The 12,514-nt window shown below is 54.8% G+C and overlaps 1 protein-coding gene and 1 non-coding gene across 6 annotated transcripts; both read right to left on the bottom strand.

Moving 5' to 3' along the window:
• Nucleotides 1-2,015: 2,015 nt before the first annotated feature.
• On the bottom strand, nt 2,016-11,766 carry LOC100119087 (leukocyte tyrosine kinase receptor). Of its 5 annotated transcripts, none has more exons than XM_031926180.2 (22): nt 11,487-11,766; nt 9,799-10,520; nt 9,522-9,717; nt 9,184-9,437; nt 8,930-9,085; nt 8,453-8,848; nt 8,241-8,342; nt 7,895-8,081; nt 7,480-7,627; nt 7,261-7,404; nt 7,027-7,183; nt 6,747-6,935; nt 6,417-6,662; nt 6,226-6,327; nt 5,953-6,148; nt 5,598-5,877; nt 5,231-5,523; nt 4,936-5,161; nt 4,740-4,856; nt 4,448-4,672; nt 3,945-4,388; nt 2,016-3,880 (listed from the first exon to the last, which is right to left on the bottom strand). In XM_031926180.2, exons 2-22 carry the CDS (start codon nt 10,091-10,093, stop codon nt 3,851-3,853), a joined length of 4,383 nt encoding a protein of 1,460 aa, XP_031782040.1. In that variant the 5' UTR covers nt 10,094-10,520; nt 11,487-11,766; the 3' UTR covers nt 2,016-3,850. The 5 variants fall into 5 exon arrangements, with proteins under 5 accessions (XP_031782040.1, XP_031782037.1, XP_031782038.1 ...); XM_031926177.2 differs by having other exon boundaries at nt 2,016-3,860; XM_031926178.2 differs by having other exon boundaries at nt 2,016-3,860; nt 6,226-6,324.
• A 526-nt stretch (nt 11,767-12,292) lies between these two features.
• On the bottom strand, nt 12,293-12,365 carry TRNAF-GAA. Its single transcript has one exon. It is a non-coding gene; the product is annotated as a tRNA-Phe (tRNA).
• Between the last annotated feature and the right edge of the window lie 149 nt (nt 12,366-12,514).

Genomic DNA, 12,514 nt, shown 5'->3' with positions numbered 1-12,514 from the left:
CAGAATAAAAAATAACTGCTATAAAAATCCTAATTTAATTATGACATCATAGTGCCCACATTTTACAAAAAAAATACATATATATATATATATATATATATATATAATTACTATATAATTTCATGAAAAATACATTTTGTGGAAAAATTATTGTACTAATATATGAGTTTCGCACAAAATTATAGGAATGGCTTGAAATTAGCTTCAGAAGTAGCCTTTTTAGGAATAAAAAATTTACTTGATGTGTGAAAAGTCTTAAAAAAATCAGACTTTTATTATTCGACGACTGATACAAGCTTTTCTCCTTTATACTTCCCATATATTTATTATATAAATTATGCGCATATGTAACAATAATAAGGTATGATTCTTGATCTGAAAAAAAAAAAATAAATAAAAATAAGTCTGCAATTTTTAGTAAATACATGCGCTCGCTTTAGAAAAGTCGAAACAAAGTCATTTCTTCGACCACTTTTAAAAAATTTTACATATTTGTGCCTAATCAATGTTTTGCGTGCGATATATCTTTGCGTTGAAATGTCCCATATGCGGTCTTTATCGATATCGTAGAGGCACCTTCACATGGAGTCCGATGGCGTATTTAAGAATAGCAGCAGGAGATTTGAATCGAAAATTGATGCCGTCGTTAAGCTTATATATTTTATAGCACAGTGTGGCTAAAATCCGCTGTTAAGTCACGCCCATCTGTGACTAAAGTAGTCCTTTTTTGCACCGTGTTTCTCGCTCTCTCGTTGCTAACCTCACGGTGCAAGTAAGGACTACCTTAGTCACGAATAGGCGAGACTTTCGGATTTTAACAGTCTGAGCTATAAAATTTTATACGATACTCTTGACTGAAATGATTAAGTTTTACACGGCGCTTAGCGCCCTCGCTACGCTCGGGTGCTAACTGCACCGTGTAAAAAAGAACCATTTAAGTCACACGCATCGTAATGTACTATTTCATGCTCACGATATTTCCGAATCTCCCGGCAGTCATTCGATTCCATGTAAATGAACCATTACATGTATATAGGTTCTATATGCTACTTATGCTTTTGCGTTTTTACTTGTATACACATATACACATTTAAAGTAACAACACACTGCAAGCCTCCACACTACATTATATTCATGAGATCAATGTACGTCGGTGCAGTAGATTCAGTGCAAAAAGCATGCTTCAATTTAATTATCAAGCATGACCTGACATTGCGGGAGATCACACGGTATGCGTATATGCGCATTAAACATCAAACTATTACTTATTTTCTGGCCATTGTTTTTATTATTCAACTTGTCGCATAGACCATGCTGAAATTATCATTATTTCTTGTTATTTCAAGAGACAAAATACTCGTCCGCTTATTGCAATCATAACGTGAGATGCAGGTTGGCCACAAAAGAGATATATAACAGTGTTAATTTATCAATAACTTTTAATCATACATTTATACTTTGTATATTTAATCTTTTAATTATATGTATTCAATACTTGTTCTTATAATTGACGGAAACGCAAACGGTCGCAGTTTGAGAGTATGGAAAAAGCCAATCTTATGGAGTCGGTGTACATATATATATATATATATATATATATATATATATATATATATATATATATATTTACAAAAACAATTAAGCCTCATAGCCGTATCAGCGGCGAATATATAAAGAACGGAAGACAAAGCGGATAAATCGATCTTAGCAGTCAATCACGCGCGTACCGTGTTCAGTCGTATTTTCAGCAGGACTAGTGAATTATGAAGCTTTTATGAAAAATAAAAGATTCTTGACATTTTTCGATCGTCATATCTTTCACAGTTTGAAGCCGACACGCGTGTTTGTTATCTTCGGGAATAGATATACCTTATATGATTTTCGTACTGTATAGTGAACTGAACGAGTGGAATCGCGCGCAAAAATAAGCCCGCAGGGATCATGAGTTGCCGAAATCAAATATGCGTGTGCGCCAATAAATGTTGTCAATCCGAGTAAAAAATTGTGAGAATATATAAAAACCTTACAATATCATTTGTTTATTTCTTGTAGCTTTGTTCTTTCTTACGATTTTGTACACCTTAAATGAGGTCTGTGAGTTTCCGTTCCCTCACATTACATAATTTTATATATTTATATGCATATGTATATGCGTATAATGTTATATATTTTATACACGTGTATATAATCACCGATTAAAATGTGTAATACAAAGAGGTACTTATGCGGGTAAATATACTGCTTATTAAAACTAACCCGAGTTACTTCGATGCCTCCATTATAAACGGTTTGAGCTCACCGCCTCACACGTATTTTTGTAATTTATACTCTACTTTTTTGCGTCTTTTCCCTTTTCAAAGCGTTTTTCAGGTCCACTCCCTCAGCAGCGGCGTTAACTAGCTGCAGACCCTCTATCATGAATGAGAACGCAAGGGAAGTTAATTCATTCATCGCGATCGAGCCTAAATTATTCTTCCAAACTTGAAAAAGAGCATCGCGCTTTTCTGATTTACCATTTTTTCCTCGCAACTCGCTAAAACCCTGTCGTCCTGCGCAAAAACGTAACTCTTCCACAGCAACTCGACTCGACGAGTTTCTTCAATATAATACTTTTGTCGGTTAAGGTAACGGAGATACTAGGTGATATTTAAAAAAAATATTTTCGCGTATATAAAGACTATGCTGGCACGCAGCTTTGCCTCCAACCAGCAGACGGCAAACGGGGAGTCGGAACCTCTGCAGCTCGACACCACCTAACATTGGCACCGCTGCACTACTTATTTGGCTTAGTTTGCTATTTGGCCTGCGTTGAGACCGCCCGCACACGAGAGCAATGCATTATTTCCGCAGTTGCAGCTCGGCTCAATACAACAAGCGTGTCGATACGCTGCAGACCGTATATGGATGAATGTTTGTTCTACAGCTGTTACTTGGGTTGACTACGCATGTTATTGCAGAGAATCGCGACTCGCGTCGCGCATGAGGTCCGATGCGCTTGCTTGGCAATCAAAAATATATACGCTGTTACGTGTAAGATACGCACCGTATCGTAAACGAACATCAGGTTTATAGTAGGAGAGGGAATGCTTGCTGTAATTTCCATTACGAGATGAACATGAAAGGATCGGCGGTCTTCGTACATGGCTTTGGCTTTGGCGGCATTGCGAGCAAGTCGTTGTCCTATAAGTATACTCATCCGCGTGTGCGGTTCTGCCTTAACAAAAGTGTATATCCTACATATAGCTATGTATACAGTGTACAGGATTATAGAAAAATGTGAAATCCCAACTGTGATCGTTATGCCTCTGTGCTACATGGGAGCCGTCGGCGTATCTTACCCAATTGCGGATACGCGCACAGCGAGATATCGTAGATGAAAAATCTTGTTACCTGTGTACAAACAGTTGTCTTACAGAGATTAGAAGATGGCTGGATAGATGCACTGGATATATAGCTTATGTGAATTCGTTGACAAGAGGGTCTATCTCTTCTCGTAACTGCTTTCCCTTTCCAGCAGACTCGCGCACGAGTCTTTGGTCGATGACTCATCGTCCTGCACGGGGTCCTGCACAGATCGCATTCTCGCAGGGTCAGATGAGCGTCTCCTCGGAGGACTGCTCGGAGCGGCGCGATCTCGGCGAGGTGGCGACGGCCGCGTAGCGGATCGCGGGCATTGTGGCCGAGCGCCGGGGGCTGCGCGGGCAGTAGTCGCCGGGGTAGGCAGTCTCGGCCTCGGCCTCGGCCTCGGTCTCGGTCTCGGTCTCGGTGTCCGACGCAGCCGGGGAGCGTCAGGCCCCGCCGTGCGACTCTCAGCAGGAGCACTCCTCCTCGCGCGGCAGCCCGTGACTGCTCAGCGAGTCCTGGGAACATCGTTCACCGGCTTGGCGCGTTATGGAGGTGCCGCCGCGACAAGCAAGTATACTGGTACATCATCGCTAACATACCTTCCTCGCGAGCTCCGCGCTGCCGGGATTGCTGAGCCGCGGCTTGGGCGGCGAGAAGGCCATCTTCTCGTAGGGTATCGCGCCCCGGCACAGGGCGCTGGGGTCGAGGCTCAGCGCGGCCTTGAGCGCGCTCTTGCGGATGACGCCGTTGACGTTGTTGTTGGGATTGCCGCTGTTGCCGCTGTTGCCGTTGTCCAGGGGTCCGCCGGCCGCGTGGTTCGGCGAGGAGGTGCGCGTGTTGGGCGAGGAGGAGGCCGTGTCCGGCGGCGTCCTCGAGGAGGGCATGAATATCGAGTCGCTGTTGGTGTCGGTGGTCGTGGTGCTCTCGCCGTTGTTGCCGTTCTGGCCGCGAGCCTCTCCCTGCTCCGCCGCCGGCTTCTCGTCGCCGCCGTCGCGCGGGTTCGCGTTGGGCTCGGCGGCCTCCTCGAGCCGCTGGCACTGCTCCTGCGAGATGAGGGCCGGGGTGAGCGAGGCGAGGCTCGAGCGACGGAGGATATACTGACCCTGTTGTCGCAGACGTCGTCGAGCTCGTGCTCGCGGGCCGGCGAGCCTTCGGGGCTGGCCTGCGGCTGCTGGGGCCCGTTGCGGTTCTCGCGATCCTCCGAGCCGTGCCTCAGCGAGGCGTACACGATGCCGGCTGGCTGTCCGATCCGGTACTTGGCCGGGCGGAGGTTGAGCCGCGGCTGCACGTAGCCGCAGCCGTCCAGCTGCGCAGAATGGCATACGCTCTAATATACAAGCTGCGTAGAATGCTTGACTTGAATCTCACGCTTGACAAGTTCCGCGGCAACTCACGTCTGCCTGCACGTTTATGCACTCGGTCTCGGGGTCGGGCCTCATGATCGTGATTTCCCGCTCGCAAATCGGCAGGAGGTCGTAGTTCGGCGTCGGGTGATTTATCACGTCCGGGTCCTGAAAGCAGAGCGAAGCGCGCGGTCAGTTGTCTTCTTCGCGCTTCTCTATACATGGTTATATCTCGTTACACCGAGACCTGCAAGCAGTAGCCTATCCGCTCGACGATGCTGCTGAAGCTCGGCCGCTCCTCCGGGTGCGGGTGCCAGCAGCGCGTCATTATGCCGTAGATCGGGTCGGGACAGCCCGCGGGCCTCTCCAGCCTGCCGCCGCTCGTGACCATCGACATGACCTCGCGATTCGCGCAGCCCGTGTAGGGCATGTAGCCGAAGGACATGATCTCCCAGAGCAGCACGCCGAACGCCCTGCAAGCGAAGGTTATACAGTGCTTAGTTATAGAGGGAGCGCGCAGTCAACGCGTGCAACGCACGAACCAGACGTCAGTCTTGGTGGTGAAGATGCCGTCGAGGAAGCTCTCGGGCGGCATCCACTTGATGGGCAGCATGGCCTTGCCGCCCTTGCGGTAGTAGTCGCTCCGGTAAATGTCCCGGGCCATGCCAAAGTCCGCGATTTTGACGACTCGGCCGGGACCCTTGCAGCTGAGCAGGCAGTTGCGCGCCGCGATGTCCCGGTGGATGAAGCGCGCCTCCTCCATGTACTTGCAGCCCTTCGCCACGTCGTACGCGCACATAATGAGGCTCTGCATGGTCAGCGTCGTCGGACGGTCCTGCGGGGCAGCGCGGTTCGTTTATAGCATATATGTATATATGTTATAGCGTTTATGTATTATAATTAATATACCGGTCGGGGCCGCTCCTCGCGCAGAAAGTTCTTCAGGTCGCCGCCGGCGAGCAGCTCGAGAACGATGTAGCGCGGGTGCTTGTCGAAGGATATGCCGATGAACTGCACGATGTTCGGGTGCTCGAACTTGCTCATTATCAGCGCCTCCATCATAAAGTCCGCCTCGGCCTGGGACGTCGAGACCGATGGCAGGGTCTTCACGGCCACCGGGTGCTCCTCGCTGCGGCTGTACTTGTAGACGCCTTGGAAGACTTCACCGAACGCGCCCTGGCCCAGGGGTCTGAAACGTCAGGCTCGCGTCAGGCCACGCGGGACGTACAACCTGGCAATTACATCTGACATATAGCGAGCTCACTTGACGAGGGTGACGCTGTCCCGCGGTATCTGGGGCAGGTCCTTGAAGCTGTAGAGGTTTCCGGCAAACTCGTAGTTGGGGTTGAACTCGGTCATCATGCTGTCGGAGACGACGCGCAGAGAGGTGAGCTCGGTGCCGTTGCCGAACATCACCTGGCGCCTCCTCTCGAGCTCCTTGCGGTTCTGGTAGCGGTTGTCTGCGGTGCGCGCAGAAACGACACATCGTTATAGCTCTCTACTTTTTCCGCGCCGCGAATCCTCCTCTCATACTCACATAGCAGAAAGCAGAGTCCGGAGAAGGCGATGATCAGGCCGATGCTCACGATTATGAGGACGACCATGACGGTCTGGTGGCGCGGGTCCGGCTCGCTCACTGCTGCGCGCATCGTGTGTCGCGATTAGAACGTCGCAAGCGTGAAAATAATCGCGGGGGAGAGAGAGAGAGGGAGATGGGGAGAGACTTACTGACGCAGGCCTTGCTGTCGTTGCCGAGCTGCCATCCCGCCGGGCAGAGGCAGTGCGTCTCGCTGAGGTGCCTGTCGACGACGACGCAGCGAAAGTCGCAGCCGCAGCCGCTTATCGCCGGGATGATGAGAACCTCGCCGGGCCCGGCGTTGGCCTTCTCCGCGAAGGAGACGTGGAGCAGGTCCGCCGAGGCGAACGAGTAGCCGCCCTCGCCGTTGCCCGACTCGACCTGGCCGGTGTCCCCGCCTGCACCCGCAATCACGCACGACATAGAACGGCATTTCAGCCGGCCGGAAATCGATCGAAATTTCGCGGAGCACACTGACTGACCTGCGTATCCGCCCCCGCCGCCGCCGGAGAGGCAGCCGCCGCCCCCGCCGCCGAAGCCCCCGTCGCCGTGGCCCTTGTCGTTGTTCGGGCCGCAGCCGATGCCGCCGATGCCGCCCTTGGTCAGCGCCATGCCGTTCGGCCCGTGACTAGTCTCGTTCGCCGACGAGGCTATCCAGCCGCCGCCTCCACCTGCGAGATCGGTTCTCAGTGAGTCTCTGTGCGCGCGACTGGGGACGCGCGTACGTGCGTCTAGCGTCTACTGTGTCAGTCGAGCACCGACCGGCATTCTTCTTGAAGGACACGCCGTTGTAGGGAGCCCTGTCGGGCGGAGTCGCGCCCTTGGCGTGCTGGACGCCGTCGTCGCGGAACTGCGTCGGCCCGAGTCCTCCGCCGCCCCCGGCGATCAGCAGAGGCTGCTGCTCGCCGTTCGGCTTCAGCTGTGCGGCGCATCGAGATGAGAGCGAGGGCCGAGATGGAGATAGATTATAGAGAGCCTCGCGACGGCTATACTCACGGTGAAGATGTAAGTGGCTCCGCCGCCCCCGCCTCCCCCGTCTCGGAACTCGATGTTCTTCACCTGCTTCATGATGGAGACGTACTCGTTGCTGGCGTTCCGGCCGCCCGGCTGCGAGCACGTGTCGTTCTTGGCGCCCAGGCTCTGCAATCGCAGACAGCGAGTCGGGTTAATCGATCGGCCCCACGAACCCCCAGATCGGGAGCCTCGAGAGCGTACCTTGGGACAGGCGTCCGTGCCGGGCTGGCCCACCATGAAGTAGAGCTGCTGGCCCTTCTCGAGCTCGATGACGCCGCGCACCATCGCGCCCATCGTGACGCCCATCGAGAGAGCTCCGGCCCCGCCGCGGGCGCCCATCGCGATGATCCTGCGCCGACACGCGATTCGCGCAAACTCGTTAATGAGCCGTGGACGCTCGCGCATCAGAGGATCGAAAGACATTCATATCCACACACACACACACACACACACACACACACACATATATATATATATATTTCAGTATGCAGCGGGGGACGCGTTCGCATGGTTTGCCGTGCTTGCTGTCGTATTCGCGGCGCATGGTAGCAAGTACCTATAGCTTGGCAGTACTGCACGCTAGAGCGCATGCACATCGGGCCGGGGCTATACTTACGTGTAGTAGCCACCGCTGGGCGCGATCCAGCGCTGAATGCCCTTGAAGCGCAGCGAGGCGTCGCCCTCGTCCGTCGACGTGCCCGACAGCACCTCGACCAGCGCGTCCGAGCCGTTCTGCTGGTCGACGCACTGCTCGGGCGTCGGGCCGATTCTGCCCGTCTGGCCGCAGCTGCTCACTCGGACAACTGAAAGCAGGCGGTTAATTCGAATCGGGCTGCGCGCATTAGCCCGCGCTCCACGGATATTTCAGAACATGTCTTGCATAGAGCAAACGCACAACGCGCATAAAGCGCACCAGTCATGTATATAGGTATACTTAATATAAGGTGAATGTCAATCATTACTCGTCTTGTTGGTGAAGTCGGCGTGCTTCGGCGGAACGCTGCCCTCCGGCGGAATCTTCTGGTCGTAGTAGTTGAAGTCGGCGAGAATGTCGGCCGGTACGCCTGCGAACCGCGATACGGGGCGAGGGGTTAGCGCGCGCGTGCCACTGCACTGCATCAAGTCTCTGTCTATATATATATAGTACTTATATACATAGTGGGCGGTTCCTTACCGACGCCAAAGCACTCGGGACTGAGGGAGATGTCGTCGATGGCGACGACCGCCTTGGAGGCGTAGCTCTTGCTCGCCTCGAACTGCAGGTAGTACCTGTAGCGCACGTCGGGCAGAGTGACCAGCTGGCTGTTCCAGGAGTCGCTGTTGTCCTTGACGTATCGCCAGATCTGCTGGCTGTAGTTCTGCTGGGGCTTGAGCTGCACGAGGTACAGGCCCAGGGGGACCGTGTGCGAGCCGTACTGGTGGTAGAAGAAGCGCACCTTGCACGAGTTCTTGTAGGGGCTGCCGGGCTGGTGGTTGTACGGCGGCGTCGGGTTGAAGATCGGGCTGTTGATGGTCGCTCGGCTGCCCAGCTGCAGGTCCGTCTTCGACATGTCCACGTAGGCGTAGGTCCCTGCGCGCGAAACCGGCAGATCGTCACAGCTATACCTATATCATATCGCGAGTCGCGAGCCGCGAACGCCACGGCGCTTACCTGTGCCGTTTCGGTAGGTGTGGTCGGCCACGGGGCCCATCCTCTCGCTCGGCATCGGGCCCTGGTGCAGCGTCCAGTTCAACGGCCGGCCCCTCACGTTCGACCAGCCGCACCAGCCGCCCTCAAAGTTACACTTGGCGTGCTCCGGCACTTTGTCTGCTCAGCAATTAGTTGCGATTAGTCGCGCAGCCAATAAGCCAACGGGCCAATAGGCCAATAGGCCAATATAGGCGTGAGAGTGAAAGGCGAGTTACCGCAGTCGCCGGTCTCGTCCTCGCCGTCGGCGCAGTCGGCCGTCAGGTCGCAGACGTGCTCGCGCTTCAGGCAGGAGCCGTTGTTGCAGCGGAACATGCTCTCGGTGCACTCGTAGCTGCGCGACTCCGGGAAGCAGTTGACCAGGTCTATGTCGTCGACGGCGATGCTCGAGTTGTCGAAGGGCGCCTGCATCTCCAGGATTATGCTGAACTCCTGGTTGAGGCTGCCCAGGTGGAACTTGCTCCTCTCCCAGCTTGGGGGGCAAAGCGCGAGTCTCGAGTGTACTGGCTGGAGGCGGGCCGAGGGAAAAATAGTCATCGGGAGACGGAATACTCACGTCGCGTTGTCGTTGCCCGAGCGCATGCTCGCCAGGTAGGAGGTCTTGTTGAAGGTCTCGATGACGAGGTTTATCGTGCCCCGCTTCATCGCCACCTGGTAGAGCGCGACCTCGAGGTAGCAGTTGGAGCCGGTGCGCGGGATCACTCTCGAGGCCAGCTGGCCGACGCCCGGGCCGGGCATGTAGAGGAACTTGCCTGCGATCGGGAGCGCGAGGTGAGACAAGAGATATAGGAGACAAGAGATGCAAAGTACCGCAAGATGAAAGGTAAGCCGACCGTCGGGCCGCCTGCTGGCGTCGGTGCTGGGCCCCAGCTGCGTCGGCAGCGGCGGCTTCACCAGCTGGAAGCTCCCGTCCGTCGCGTTCCAGAACCAGTCGCAGACTCTGTCGAAGTCGCACTGGCCGAGAGTCGGGCTGCCGGCGGGCTTGCTCTTCAGCAGCAGCTGGAGGTCTTTGAGGCTGCCGCGCGCGCCCCGCCGCTCGGCTCCCGCCTGCATCAGTCCCGCGAGGACGGCCAGGGCGAGGCCGAGCAGCGGCAGCAGCCGGCCCGGCCGGAGCCCCCTCGCCTGCATCTCCGCTCCGCGGCCCCTCCGAGATCCTCCCGATCTCCCTATTCCCAGGCTCTGCGAGGGCCGCTGCCTAAATATCAATGCGTACAGCTGAGAAGGAGAACGCCGCGCAGCAGCTCTGCCTCGGCGAGTCTTCGGGTCACTTGACTAGCGGCTGTTGCTGATGATGCTCTTGGCCGCGAAATTGCCGCCGCCGCCGCCGCCGCCGCCGCTGTCGCCGCCTCGGCCTCCGCTAGCAGTGCCATTGCCTCTCGCCCGCTGCCTCCTTCGCGACTCATTTGCCGTCGCGCGCGAAGATGTCGCCGGAGCTCTCTGCAGCGCAGTTGCCCCCACTCTCGCTCGATCTGTTTATGCTGCAGAGTACATGTACCAAGTGCACGCGCATGCACAAGTACCGACGGCTCTCTCCTGTATGAGCTCGTCGCGAGGGCTGCAATTGAAAATTCGGATCGTCGATGGGTCGGCTTTTCATTCCCGAGAGTACCTCGCTCGAACCTAATTTCTCTTCTCTAATTGCTTGTCGCGTGCGATACTGACTTCCTGAACTTGCCGCGCATTCAGGTGCTTTACATTCCTGCCCGCAACGGTCGCGCACAGCTACGCGTCCCCATATCGCACGCGCTCTACACTTTTGACGCGCAAATCAAGCATACGGCTCGCGCCAATTGAATTCGCGCGATTCGCATCCGCTTCCGACGAGCGCGATTCGGATTTTCCGAGTCCACTTTAGCAATTCGCCTCACTCTCCGACACTATAATTCATTGGATTTCGCGCCAGCAACTCATCCGAGAGCTCGAGAGAGGGCTCTCTGGAACGTAGAGAATAGCAACGGGGCGGGAGAGTCGCCGCGTCGGAAATAGCATAACCACTTCTCCGATATTCCTTCATTTCCGGCGCAGCCCCGCGATAGCTTGATGCCGAATGCGCATTTTTGCGCCGAAATTTGTCCGGATTATTCGACGATGCCTTAATAAAATATGACCCGCGCCCCGAATTTTCCTCGATCGCGATAATGCGTTGCGCCCATAACTATACACGTATGCGCATTGTGCAGGCAACGTGCACAACACACGCGCCGCGCAGCTCGCCCCCGCAGCTGTCTGGGTTCGGCGCGCGATACATGCGTATGTGGACAGCAGAGCGGCTCGAGGGGAAGCGGATGAAAAATCCTCGTTGCGAGCTTCTCGAGAGCCAGTCGTCGATTCGCGTAGGCGTGCTGGCGGCCCGCGATTCGGACGAGGCGCAGTGCCACGCAGTCCGTCGGACCTAATAATAGCTGAATAATAGCTGCGTCGGGAAGTAAATTCGCGCGAGCCGCCCGCGGCGGCATATGGTCGCGTCCGCGTGCATGCACCGAGCGAGAGAGAGAGAGAGGCGAGACTGCCTTATACTCACATGGCCGCGGTGGCCCCTTCCTGGCCTCTATCTCGCCTCTTCCTGGCCTCTGCTTGGCCGCTCTCCAGTCGCGTGCGGTTACGTAAACCGCTGCCGCGGCCTCCCGGCCGAGATCGATTCCCAGATCAACTCGCAGCTTCTCTCACCTCAGCTCCTCGGGCCGACTCTTCGCTGCAGGCTGGAGCGCCGGAGGATGTGCGAGCTCCGCAAGCTCCCGAGTCTCCGCGCGCGCGCGCCGAGCTTTTCGGGTGCTGCTCTCGCGCAGCTACTGGCGCTGCGCGGCCGGATGCTGCGAGCTGCGAGCGAGCCTCTCCCTCGCGAGCGGCTCCGCTATACCTATAGCCGTGCGCGCGTACGTGCTCGCGCGCGATCGATTTTCCCGTCTCTCCCGAGACACGCGCCCTGAGCCCTCCCTCCTCGCCCAACTCCTCGCTGCGGCAGACTTTTCCGCGAGCCTTTTTCCTCTCCTCGCGCTCGCTTCTTCAACTGAAACTGTCTTCGCTCAACTCGCTAAACAACAGCATCAATGAGCAGCCCGCTGGGAAACAGTCGAATGCAATATCGTATCGCCCGCGCAATTTGTCAATTTGTTGCTAGCAAATTCCAGACATTAATGGGGACACTCGATTCCTGCCGCAGTGCAGTCTGCGCCTACCGACTTTCTCTGCCGCGGCCCGCCCTCCCACTATATGCGTATACTTGCTATCTGCGTTTATTGCACATATATATGTATGCCAACTCATTCATCTAAGCTCTCTATTCGACAAAGAGAAATATAAGGAAAAAGAAAAGAAAAATAAAGAGCTTGCCGAAACCCGGGATTGAACCGGGGACATTTAGATCTTCAGTCTAACGCTCTCCCAACTGAGCTATTTCGGCGGTGCTAGCCATTCCGGCCAACCATCAGCCGCTACTAAGCTTGCCCGTGAGGGCCCTCGAAGGCACCGCTTCAGAATAGGCTACTGTTATATAAGGGCCCTAATTTTACCCTTCTTCGACTGACCCTTCCCTACTGCTATCTGACTCTT

The sequence above is a fragment of the Nasonia vitripennis genome, chromosome 3 (genome assembly GCF_009193385.2).
Source record: "Nasonia vitripennis strain AsymCx chromosome 3, Nvit_psr_1.1, whole genome shotgun sequence".
Taxonomy (NCBI): Eukaryota; Metazoa; Arthropoda; class Insecta; order Hymenoptera; family Pteromalidae; genus Nasonia; species Nasonia vitripennis.
The sequence above is the reverse complement of the archived record's forward strand: the minus strand, read 5'-3'. Positions and strand labels throughout refer to the sequence as shown.

Coding starts and splice junctions, on each gene's coding strand:
- LOC100119087 (XM_031926177.2), bottom strand. CDS start 10,093: ATGCAGGCGAGGGGGCTCCGGCCGGGCCGGCTGCTGCCGCTGCTCGGC. Junction 8,849..8,929: donor CACCTACCGAAACGGCACAG/GTAAGCGCCGTG, acceptor TTTCGCGCGCAG/GGACCTACGCCTACGTGGAC. Junction 5,162..5,230: donor ACCACCAAGACTGACGTCTG/GTTCGTGCGTTG, acceptor CTTCGCTTGCAG/GGCGTTCGGCGTGCTGCTCT.